Raw genomic sequence first — 12,754 nt, 5'->3', positions numbered from 1 at the left:
TGAGAAGAGAGGCAGCTTACTTTTAGGAGATGCCATCACCTGTCACACTAAATTGGTGCCACTGATGTGAATTTTCATGGTAGCTATGCTAAAGATATTTGTAAGCATGCATCAATTTTATAGGGATGTAGATGCTTTAAGGGCACAGCATTTAAACTCGAGTTTAAGTTTTCACACATCAGGCTACACTATAATTAAACTAAGTGACAGTGTGATGGAGGACGGCCTCAAGCCTCCCCCCCCCCCCAATACTGCAATGCTGGCGAGTTTGTAACAAGTTTGTAATGGGCACTAAAGGCTGTAGTCCTAACTGGCCTGGAACTCACTATGTAGACCAGGCTGGCCATGAATTCTTGCCTGCACCTGCCTCATGAGTACTGGAATTAAAGACAGGAGCACTACACCTAGTTAGGGCTCAAGATCTTTAACTTAAATTTTGTTCTGCACTTATTTATTTAATTCTATGTGCATGTATGTGGGCATGTGAGTACCACCATAAGCATGTGGACATGAGAGAACAGACACAGGCAGGAGGTTCTTACCTTCTACCATGTAGGTTCTAGGTATCGAACTTGGTTCATCAGACTTGTCCTCAAGACTTTTACATGCTGAGACATTTTGCTAACCCAAGATTTTTAATATAGAAGAGCTCTTTTTAAGGGCTATGAAACTAAGGAACAATGAATTAAAGTTCTGTGGTTTGAGACATACTGAAGAAATGAGGTGCCTGAGCCACACGCCCTTCTCTAGAGAAGAGGCTGAGGGGCAGCCACAGGAGCTGGGGACCACGCTCCTCAGGAAAACCCACCCGAGTGATGCTCCAACAGCTGACGGGGTCATGACAAAGAGTTTCTTGGTTGGACTTGTAGCTTCCTGACCTGTTTGGGTCCTGCCAGACTCCCAGAATTCCTAGCAGGCAATGATGGCAGGTTTGTAACAAGTTTGTAATGGGCACAAAGGTCTGCCAGGAGAAGCTGTCCTGTACTGAGGTAGCAGAGGGGCCTGAGAAAGAACAGGCCTCAGACAGAGTTCTGAGCAAACAAAGTCTCTAGAATGAGGCTCCAGGATGCAAGAAGTGGTCAGGCTATGTCTGGATTTAATCAACCTCCCTACTGTGGGAAGATGGTAACTGAACCTCTTCTCAGGCCAGCAGGAGCCAGCATCACCCCAATCTTGAAACAGCAGGGGATCCAAGTAGAAGGGTATCTCACTAAAAGGAGATCAACCCTGCTACCATGGAAGGCATGGAGACAGAGCTCTAAGCAATCATCTGGCTATTTGACAGCTGGGTAAAGTGGCCCACGAATCTGGACTGCTAGTAATAAAAATATTTCTAAATATTTCTAAGTTATGTAACTGGGTCACCATGGAGTTTTTCCCATTCTTATAAATATTACATAGTTACAAGATGTGAAGGAGGAAACAGTTGTTTAAGGAGGGAGACAGGCAACTAACTAGCTTAAGATTCAAATCTCGGGCTGTGGCTGCTTTAGTATCCCTTAGAAGATGATCTGGAACCAGAACCCCCACAGCCCCTCTGCATATAGCCATGGCAAGGCTGTGTGTTAGACCACAGCTCTGAGTGTGCAGTCACCCAGCACTTGGAGCACATTTCTCTCATTTCTAAGCATCGTGAACAAAGGCCACACAAACTCACATCTCCAGGGATGGAGAGAGTATGAGCATGAGCCAGCTGCTGGGAAAGGTCACCTAGAAATCAATAGCACAGATGCCAGGCCTCACCGCCCTTTAGTTTCCATCCTCTCCCGAGAGGCTAAACTCTACTTGGTGTATGGAAAGCAGCAGTTTCCCTTGTGTTGGACTTTATTCCACAGAACTATGTAAGCATCTGGACACGGTACAGGACCACATTTGTTTAGGAGACATGGGATACACGACAAACATACCTGGGAGAGAAGATAGAGGGACACAGGCAGGCTGATTTTTGGCCGTTCTCCTCCCTAGTGAAGGACAGAGGAAACAGAGGTGGCTCTGGTTACAAAAGGCAAACAGAACACAAATCCTCAGTTCAGACAAGAAGTGCATCCCCTTCCCCACTGGGCTCTGAGATCAGCCTTCCCCTAAGAACCCTGCAGCACAGTCCTGTCTTGGCAGCTGATCCAATGGATGTGCTCACTTCCAAGGTTACAGCAGTGCTTGCTCCCCAGCTGGGCATCAAGGGCCCCAGAGGACAGGCCTTCATTACATGGGGAAGGTAGGACTTGGGGCCCTCTGGCCTCAAAAACAAAACAAAACAAAAACACAAAACAAACTGTGGCTTGCGCTCAGCTTCACGACTGCCCATGTTAGAGCAGTCCTGTGAGGGAGGGACCTATAGGCCCTGCGTTTTTGTGTCTTGTCCAAGGACAAAGGCAGAAATGACTCCAATCCTAGGTCTCAGTGATGCTCTCCAGAGCTGCTCCAGTGTGAGCCGGAGCTGTGACTTCCTTTTGCTTTATTTACTTATTAGTTGGAAGAATGCCTATGTTCTAGGTCCAAAAAGACACCATGCCTTTGGGGCACATCTAACGAGGTGCCTTGCAGGGAGAGAGCTTCTGCGGATACATCTGTGTTCCCTTGCCCTGCCTTCCTCTAACCCTAACTCTGAAGGGACAACTGAGGCCTCTCTTCCTGAAGCAGCTTTTCTCCTAGGGACCCCAGAACCAGCCACTCATGGTACTACTTAGAAACAGGTTACTCATATAGATGGCCTGTCCTAACCCAAGCCTGTTCAACTAGGTGAACTCCCTGAAATGAGATGGCCTCCCAGGAAGTCACTATCCCCTACCCCATGGAGGAATCAGGCTGACAACTTGTATGTAATCAGGAGACCTTTCCCTGAGCATGCTCCAGCACTTCCTATGCATTTCATATGAAAGTTCTGATGCTGACTGGTAATTCTCTGAGAATTAGCTCGAGTGAGCACCAGAGAAAGCTATGGGACAGCACACCCATAGAAGGGTGCACAGGAGCGCAGAGGCTGAGTTCTAGGGGATCACACTTCCCTGACACCAGCAATGTTACATTTCTTGGTCATATTCTCGTCAAGAACAGAAGGCCAGTGAGCTTTGAAAGACCTTTCCCTGGGGTGTGAGGCTTTGCTACTTCCACCCTCGCTCCCAGAGGCTGTCCCTCAGAAGACGCAGGCAAGAGGCAGGCTGTGGTCTAGCTGCAGACTCACCTTGTCGGGGTTCTCCAGGGAGTACACGTAGAGCGGCAGGAAAAGCCTGTTGAGCAAGTGGTCGGTGAGCACGTCATTGAGGAACTCGCAGTTGATGATCAGGATGTCGTTGAGATAGTGCAGGTGGTCCAAGTGCTCAGCCACCAGGTCACTCAGTTTCCCCCGATTCCGGTGCCTGCAAGAGAAATGCTCCTCTCAGTGCAGAGGCCAAGGCTTGGGGCCTTGAGCATAAACACAAGACACAGGTGGAGACACATTCACTCCAGCCTCTAAGCTAGTGTAAGCTAGTGCAGATAATGTACACTAGGGAAGCTAGTGTAGACAGTCTCTTGATTACACTGCCCCTGACAGGGGCAGCCAAAAGAATAATACACAGGACCACTGAAAAACATTTTAGAACTCTTGGGGCTCTTTCCCCCTGATGGTCTTGGCCCAGGCACCCTACAACTGCAACTCAAACAAGTCAGGGTAAGCTAAGCAAAGAAAAACAGTGAAGCCTTTGTGGGAAGCCATTGCATAATAGTAGTCTAGTCACCGGCCAACATGGTAAGATTCCTCAGCTCCCATATGACCAGTGCTAACAGAGCCACAAATCCCAGCGAGCCAAGTACTCCAGAGGTAAGGAGGAATCATGAAGAAGGCCTTACTCCAAAGCTCTGGCTCCCACATGGCGGGACACAGAACCAAGACACACTCTTCCTCAAGCCCTCGCTGGAGGCATCTGTGACCTTGCAGCAAGCAACAACCATGCTGCCTGCTTGCAGGGTGCAGTCAAAGGACAGAGTCAAAGAAGCCAGAAACAGTTCACGACCTCGAAAGCAGAAAGTGGGCAAAGAGCAATCAGCGGGGAGCAGCGCACTGTACCTGCATCAGGATTACTACTACCCAAGTTATAGATGGATGTTTCAGAAGGCATGAGATTTGGAAAAGCCAGAGCAAAGAGAGTGTTCTAATGGGGCCACCACTAGTGAAAACCCACTATTGACATTTGGGACCTACTACCTGACAGTTGGATTTTCATGTTTTACTCTCTCCCGCTAGACGATCTAAAATGTGTTTAAGATCCTTCTAGAAGTAACATGTTTCAGGCAGGAAAGAGGCTTAGATTTGCTTTCCCCTAATTTGGTGCAGTTACTCCACACCTTTACAAGATACCAATCAGAAATCTGCTGTGCAAAGCCCAAATATAGTAAGAATCTATGATCCCACCTTACCAGAGACCCAGAAAACACACACACACACACACAAAATGTTCCATACTACTCCTCTAAGATACCATAAAAAATAAGTTTAGTAGGTTTTTAATATACCTCACTTTTTAATGTTTCCTTCAGAAAAACTTTACTGAAGTGCTCTGGTGAGTTTAACAGCATCTGTCATATCCGACCCAGCTACCCCAATCCAGAGAAAAAAACTGTGTGTGTGAAACTGGGGACTAAGCCTAGAGCCTCATGTGGCTTTGACACATATTCTACAACAGAGCTCCTCCCCTAGCCTTCTTTGTACTTTATTTTGAGACAGTCTTACTAAGTTGCCCAGGCTGTTGGCCTGGAACCCACTCTGTAGCCAAGACAGGCCTTGGGCTTTTGATCTTCTTGCTGACACATCCTGAGGATCTGGGACGCCAGGCCTGAGCTAGCAGGCCCAGTTGAGGAAGGCTTAATCATCGGCCCTCTGTGAAGAGAGTCCCTCCGCCCTCTGTGGAACCTGTACTGCTCCCCACTCTGCAGCTGAGCCTTTGTAGGTGCTGTTCATTGGACTCTCCTCGCCACAGACCTCTGCCCCATAGTACTTACTGGGTAACTAGGTTGACACTATCATAACTGGTCACTGCAGAGCTCCACAGAAGACGTTGAGTTCACGTCCTTCCATGATAGCTGTGATCCACATGGCTCTTATCTTCCAGAAGGTCCAGTCAGCCCAACCCCACCATTTCCCTAGCCTCATTTCTTTCCCAGTGCTGCCTGGCTCCCCTTGTCCAGGAGACTTCCTTTTGGATCCCTCCAGTATCCTGATCCCATCTGTGTACTTTTTACAAGGCTAGGCAAAGCCTGTCCTTGGAGCCTTGTTCTTAGTTGGTGGTAAAGTAATGTCAAGAGGCTTTTCAGTTGTCCTGACTTGGAAAAGTGTTATTCGCCATGGGATTCAAGAGGCAGGCCGTGCAGGCTGCTCAGCATTCTGCAAAGCAAAGTGCCCAGTTCAGAAGGCCAACAGTACCAAGACAGAAAAAGCCACTGTGGAACTTCAAGTCCTCACTCTGAGGACGCGGTCACCACCACCATCTTAAATCGTGTCTTAAAGGTTTTCTTGAGATGCGATTCCCTGATAAAGAAAACTCATTCATTTCATGTACATAATGTAATGGGTTTCTTACACTGTTGTTCTTGGAGTGCTAGCAGTTGAACTTAAGGCCTCAGCAAGTGCTCTCTGAGGCCCCATGTATGTTCATCACATCTGCTTTGTAACATTTTCAATCTTGTCTGTCAAAAGCCCTGTACTCAGCAGCAGCAGCAGCAGCAGCTTTCTGACCTGCTCCCAGAAACACCCCCTCATCCTGTATCCCAGCCCTAGGAAACCTCTCATCCACTCTGTCTTTAGATTTGTTCTTTCTGGGCATTCATCCTGGGCTGTGAGGTGCTTGTGTCTGCTCCCTCACTCAGGCCATGTTTTAGAGGTTTATCAGAGCATGTGTGAGCACTTCAGACCAGTCATGGGAAGCACTACTTCACTGCATGGACAGATCCCATTGTGGCCATTTTGTGTTCTGTGTGGAAAGAGGGTACAGTATATGTGCATGTGTTTGTGTGTGGTGCCTGTGTGTGCTGTCTTTTGTGAAGGACAGGGTATCTCACTGGTCTGGAACTTACCAAGTACACTAGCTGGCCGAAAAGCTCCAGAGACTTGCCTTTTCAGTCACTGGACCCTGCACTTCCATGTAGTTTCCAGGGATAGAACTCAGGTCCTTAGGTTTGTGAGGCAAGGGCTTTAGCAAGTCACCCATCCACTACATTTTGGTGATTCACACACCCTCATTTTCTGATCAGCAGCTTCACAGCCCCAGCTAGAGGCAGTATTGCTCCAGAGCCCATAAGGAGGCACATGGGAAAATTCCAACTTCCCACCACCCCAAACAGGGGAGCAGAGCCTTCTGCAGCCTGGAGTCCTGACTGCCTGCGTAGACACAAGTGCTGCTCTCCTCTCTACTTTTGCTTGGTAGAAACACACATCCTCAGCACCCTGTTCTCCAATGAGACAGCTGGAACACTACTTACTCCTCATCTGTCTGCACACAGTTGTCAAGTTCGATCACATGGCTCCCAATGAACCAGACCAAATTGGAGAAGTACGGGACAGCGGTTTTGTCTCGGATGTAGTGCAGCATGGCCTGGTTATCCACTAAGAGGACGCACAAAAGAAGAGATAGTAAGCCACCAAAATAATTCAAGGACAGTTTAAAAAAACAAAACAAAACACCCAAACAAACCAAAAATCACCATGAAACACCTTGCTACCATCTGAGACTCTGTCTTTCCTGAAAATAGTTGGAAATATTTATCTTAGTTATCACACAAAGCTGTGCTGGTGCTCTTCTCTCAACTAACACACTTAGTCATTACTGTTATAACTGAGGGAGGGACACTCAGTGCACTGGAGAGACTGTACATCAGCAAGGACAAGGCCTGACTACACTGAGAATGCAGCACCCTCAAACCAACTCTCCTGCATTTACTCGTAAGGCAAGCTCAGAAAGAGGAAAACCAGAGGTTAATAACTTACATGACACTGGAATAAGGAACAGGAATCGGCATTGGAGGAAAGGCAAAAACAGACAACAGTTAACAGGGTTAGGAACTGGGAAGGTGAGACAGCGGCCCAGAAGGACAAAGCCTAGTCAGGAGGCATCTAAACCAAAAGACACAGTTAGAAGAGAGCAAGAGAAAACAGAGCATAGGACAGTGGAACCAACTGTGCATGGCCAAGGCTGCAAACTCAGAAGTCTGCCAGGTCAATGGCTGCACAGCGAACCAAGTCTGAAGGCTGGGAGAGCAAATAGGGGGTTGGAGCCCTAGCAACAATTGCTTCTCAGCCTTTAACCACTTAATTCCCCATGGGAGTGTGGGCCCTGAATACCCAAATGCACATCTTCAAGTCAGAAATGCACACTGTAAAAACTCCAAATTTTTAAATTTTAAAGCAAACACACACACACACTTTCTTTTTAAAGACAAGGTATTCCTGGATGTTCTGTATATTTTTTTCCATCTGAGCCAACTAAAATGTGTCTGAGGGATGGTTTGTGTCTACAGACTCTCATTTTGCAATCTGGCTGGACCAAATTAGGCTCTGAGAAAAAGCTCTTAAATTAAATTTAAGGTGACCTTCCCTGGCACTCAACTGGTATTGCATCTCAAGTAATACCACCTTGACTCATGAAAGTCAAAGCCCCTGAATGGCCAAGAAACTAGAGGCCCAGCTTCACTGTGGTTTCCATAAGGAAATTAATCAGCCTTTAGGGATTGTCTTAAGAGGGCCAGTTCCAGCTCCAAAACCTTGCAGGCAGGCAGGCAGCCTGTACGCCAGCCCCGCAGGCCTTGTGGAAGACGCTGTACTGGACACAGGATGGAGCATTACATACATCTGAGAGGAAGGAAGGAAGGACTGTTAACACTGGCCTTGGTGGCTGGCTGGGAATACAATACTGCCTCCTGCTGCTTGTGATGTGAAATGCTCTCATGCATTAACTGTAACTGTATTTTATAAGCCAAAACACAAAAATTTAAAGCTAAAATTTTCAAGACAGTTTTACTTTATCTAATTAGCTTATGGCCACTCCAACCCCTCAAAGACTTCTTGGGATAGACTAACGTGGGGCAGCAGCAGGGAACAATGCTAGAGCATACAGCTCAAAGATTTCCACAAGGAACAGTGATATGCCTGCAAGTCTCTGTCAGACAAGCAGCCATTGCTCATACTAAGGCAAGGTCTCCAGTAACTTGGAACTGTGTTTGTGAGCTTGGGAGCCAGCACTTGGCTTATGACCTGAAGCCCAAGTGCACGAGGAAACTTACCTTTGTAGACATTCAAGGTGATGGTTCTCACGGCAATTCGAACCATGCTTTCGGGATGATTGAAGAACTTGATGGCTTCTGTGTACAGGGCAAAGTCATTGGTGTGCTAAAACAAAAAATGGTCCCAAAAGTTACAAATCCAAAGACGGACCTGCTCCCAAACCTTTCTGAAATGTGTCAGACTGTGATAGAACAGAACAAAACCAAAGTAAAACACACCAGATGTCACCATGATGGGAGGTGAGGAAGCCAGGGAAGAGAAATGTACACAGAATGTCTGAGCTGGCCTCCATGTTCAGCTGTGTGAGGAGGGATTTCTGAGTCCACTTCTTCTAGTGTGTGCTAGTACCCCACCTATAACACTGGGGTACTAGCACACACTCCCTGGCCTCTAGGACAAAGTGAGGTCATTTCTGGTCCAGTCTCTGCCTGGCCCGCGGCAGAAGAGTGCTAGTTACTTATGTCACAGCTGGCTGATTAAAGACCAAGTTGGACTAGGTTCAAGCATGTCTTGGCGGTTATACCATTCTCCATTTGGAAACACTAAAAGTGTAGCATTATCAGGGAGGCAGAGGGTCTTAGGTGTCTCCTGCTGTTAAAAGGGGACAAAGAGAACCAATTAAATGGCTCAGAACAAGACTCACTGCCTTAGCCTGAGAGGACGGAGTAAAACTGCCCTGGCAGTGTACTTTGCTGCCCTCCTGTGGCCAATGTTCCTATATCGTTCAGGGACCCAGTCTGTGTGAGTGGCTCAGGAGAGGGGATGGTAGATAGAGATCCTCTAAGCTAGCCCTTCCTGGAATGGAGGAGGATACGCAAAATAACAACAGGGCAATTATAAGAGCAATTCATTTTGAGGACTGGCAATCAAGTATGAATCTAAAAAGTGGAAACTACTAACCTGGTTCAGACAAACACAGACAAAAACCAAAAAGTCCACAAGGCTTCTGGGATGTGCAGCTCTTCCAGACTCCTGACTGCTGCCCTCCCACTCCGACTCAGAAGGCACCCGAGCAAAAACCACTCTGGCCCTCACTCTGCTCCGGGTTTTCTTCCACATGGGGAGCCTTTGCGTGAAAGCTGCTCCCTGGGCATGTTTATCAAGCACCTACTATGCGCCAGGACCAGGAGTCTAGCATGTTATTTTCTCAAGTGCATTCATGGTTTTGGCCCTTGGCTAGCATTTCCTTCTGAGAGACTAATGAATCATGAAAATCAAGGTTCACTGTTGCCATACAACGAGAGTTGATGGATGGTTTTTGCCCAAACTCAGAAAGTTTGGGATTGTGGTCTGACTTCAAAAACAGGCTTTGAGCATGTGGGACAACCACTTAGGTGATATCTGCCACACAAATGACATGCAGCTGGCTGTATGACATCTAGCTTCCAAGGCAGTCCCCAAACATGTTCACCACCTGTGTCACACTCATGCTGGATCCGCCCACAGAGGCAGATCATGCCTGTGTGACCAAAGAGTATGCTAGAAGTAAGTGTGTGACATGGAGCACAGACAGCCGCAGTGCACGTGTATGTGAGTGAGTGAGTGTGAGTGGCACAAGGCTGGCATGGATAGCATCACTGCTTACCGTGGTCTGCTGGGTGACTCACTCTAGAGAAGTCAGCCCTGGGAAGAGGCCCCTGAACAGGAGCTGTGGTATCCCACGCATAACCAGATTCAGCTAAACACCACGACAGTGAAGCAGACACTCCAGCCACATTCCAGCCTCCAGAGGACATCAGCCTCTTGGGGCACTGAGTAAAATAGCTCTAGTCAGCCAAGCCTGAAGTCCAACACACTGAGAAGACTGGTGCGACTCTAATCAGTGGGACATGGGGAGAAGTCTGAGGGAGAATTCTCAGACTTTTCTAAGAAAGTTCTCTCAAAAGGGATACGAGAGAGGAAATGGTATCAGAAATTCTGACAACAGCATGTGATTGAATGATATCTGGAGCACTGGCAATCACACGGCCACATGGAACCAAGCCTTGAGCAGATGCCAGTTGCAGTTACTGAGCAGGAAGCTGGAAAACCCTGGGCCCTTCCTACAGTGAGTCAGCACGTAAGTGAGGCAGAGCGCAGCTGCCATTTGTACTTTAAGCATATGAGCTAAACTGACCTTAATCTCAAGCTCCTTGGCGCTGTAAGAGTAGCTCTCCCAGGAATGGGAGGGACCTAACCCCTCAAGGAGAGCTGTGCGAGTCTATCACTTCACACAACCCTGAAGCTAGAATCTCATCTAGTGAATCCCTCAAACCCAGAGCACCTCATTTCTCAAAGGAGGGGGCTCGGAGAGGCCTGCAAGTTCTCTTGTCACACTGCAAGGAGCAGAAAAGCTGGACCTAAATGGAGTTTCTGTTGTTTCCAACAAGGTAACCTCTGGACATTTTCCTCCCTGCCAAGTAAGCTGAAGTTTACATTAAAATAGCAAGAAAATTTGTTCAATTAAAGAAAAAAGTTTGTGTCTGGTGTGGTGGTGCACACCTTTAGTCCCAGCACTTGGGAACAGGGGCAGGTGGTTCTCCATGAGTTTGAGGTCAGCCTGGTCTACAGCGTGAGTGCCTAGACAACAGAGGTTACACAGAGAAGCCCTGTCTCAAAAATCAAAAGGAAAAGAAGAAAAGAGTAAAAAGTTTGTGGGGTTCCTCCTAGCCAGTTCTGAGGACCAGAGTGCCAGTCCCAGCACTCACCTAACAAGCCTGGCCTGGCCTGGCATGCCTCTAACCCCACCATGGAGACAAGCAGAGACTGGAGGTCATCTAGGCTTGCTGGCTGCCAGCCTACCTGCAAGATGCAAACAAGCTCCTGGTCCAGGAAGAGATCCAAAAGAACAAACCAGAGAGGGACAAAGTAGGAATTTTACAGCCCTTGCTTGGCCCCACAAACCCAGAACACACATGTACACACTTGAACACATGCCCCTGTGCATGCACACACACACACACACACCACATATTTTAAAACAAAACAATTTATTTAAGTATGCCAAAGTCTGTGCTTAGGAAAGTGCTTTGTAGAGCAAAGGCCTCCACGCTTGGACTAGCTTGACGCACACACCTGCTGGGCGCCACTCACCTCATTGTAAAAGAAATGGACAGTGTGGTTGTTGAGCTTCAGTGAAAGTGTTTTCAGGAACGATATGTAATACGCCATGATCTCCTCGTCGGAAAAGTCAAATTTATGCACAATGATGGAGTTGACATAGTTATTAGACAGCAAATAATCTAGGAGAGAGAACACAAGGTGCAACAGGTGAGCCCGTGCTGGAGGAAACGCCAGCACAGGAAATGCCGCTGAGTAACAAGCACAACTCCACCAGCGAGCACAAAGAGCGGCTTAACCTCTACCTGTCAAAGAACCCACACACTACACAGGCCCACCAGGCCCTCCCAGGGAGGAGCCTGTGGCCTCCTTTGTGAACCCAAAGAGACAGACTCAAGCATGTTTTCTGTTCACTGCTAGCCCAGATCAGAATAGCAGAAAGGGCTGCATGTGTCTCCAATCTCTATCTACTGACAATCTCATAAGAATCCCTTTATCCCCACCATGTGTCTAACATCAGGTTAACCACCTCAGGTCCTAATTCCCCAACACTTACCTGGTTCTAAGGGGAACAGCACTACTCACACCCTTGACCTCTGTCGGGGAGGCTGGCAATGTCAACCGAGCATATACCTTATGAAGGAATACACCCAAGATAGTGAACTAACCTAGCCAGCAAGATCAGCTAAACCAACCCTAGTGATCACCATGGTGAAAGATAATGCAGCCAGACTGCCCTTGTGTCTCTGATACCTGAGGCAGCTCTTGGGACCAGCTCCAAGTGAGGCCAGGAGAGGGGGGTGGGGCCTAAAAATCTTGACTACATTGTTAAGTAAGTCATGGTCACAAGTGCTCCAGGTAAGCTTGCTATATGTGGACATGGCACTGTATAGAACCTCAAGCTCCTGCACACACACATTTAACACTCAAGCATGTGAGCCTCAGGTGTCTGCTTAAGGGAAATAGATGCAGATGTATGCTGTGCAGGCCCCACTCAGTTAAGGCCCGGTGTGTCTGCAGTTCCTTCGGAAGCTTGTTCATACCCCTGCCCTGTCAGCATCTTCTCTCAAGGCAGGGAACCACTCCAACCCCATCTCTATAGACTTGTGCATCTGCTTGTGAACCTTACACAGAGGAGTCAGACAGGATGAGGGTATCAGTGTCTGGCCCCGAACTCATTACTGCATCTGAGTGTTGTCATAGAAACAGGATGAGGCTGTCAGTGTCTGGTCTCTCTCATCACTGCGTCTGAATGTTGTCATAGCCACACTACCTCCCCCTCTTTGCTGCTATCTAGTGCATTTTAAAAACTGTCCCCACCTTACTTATCCACCTATGATTTACCATGTAACATAATACTTAGGTGCTTCTGATAACTGGAACACTTGTGATCTGGCAATGGGAACAGGAGAAGGAAATTAGGACATCTGAGTGAGTTCTGTATTTATAGGCCAGTTGTTTTGG

The 12,754-nt window shown here is 47.7% G+C and overlaps 1 protein-coding gene across 4 annotated transcripts in view; it reads right to left on the bottom strand.

Moving 5' to 3' along the window:
* The window catches only part of Clec16a (C-type lectin domain containing 16A), a 204,792-nt gene that overhangs the window by 167,611 nt on the left and 24,427 nt on the right, over positions 1-12,754 (bottom strand). For all 4 annotated transcript variants that reach the window (XM_085832396.1, XM_029470211.1, XM_021184743.2 and 1 more), the window contains exons 4-8: positions 11,324-11,472; positions 8,251-8,356; positions 6,454-6,577; positions 3,182-3,356; positions 1,908-1,961 (exon numbers count right to left, since the gene is read on the bottom strand). In XM_085832396.1, coding sequence (XP_085688522.1) covers positions 1,908-1,961; positions 3,182-3,356; positions 6,454-6,577; positions 8,251-8,356; positions 11,324-11,472 — 608 coding nt within the window. The remainder of the gene's footprint in view (positions 1-1,907; positions 1,962-3,181; positions 3,357-6,453; positions 6,578-8,250; positions 8,357-11,323; positions 11,473-12,754) is intronic.

This window comes from Mus caroli, unplaced genomic scaffold, assembly GCF_978045245.1.
Source record: "Mus caroli unplaced genomic scaffold, Mus_caroli_1 scaffold_17, whole genome shotgun sequence".
Lineage (NCBI taxonomy): Eukaryota > Metazoa > Chordata > Mammalia > Rodentia > Muridae > Mus > Mus caroli.
The sequence above is the reverse complement of the archived record's forward strand: the minus strand, read 5'-3'. Positions and strand labels throughout refer to the sequence as shown.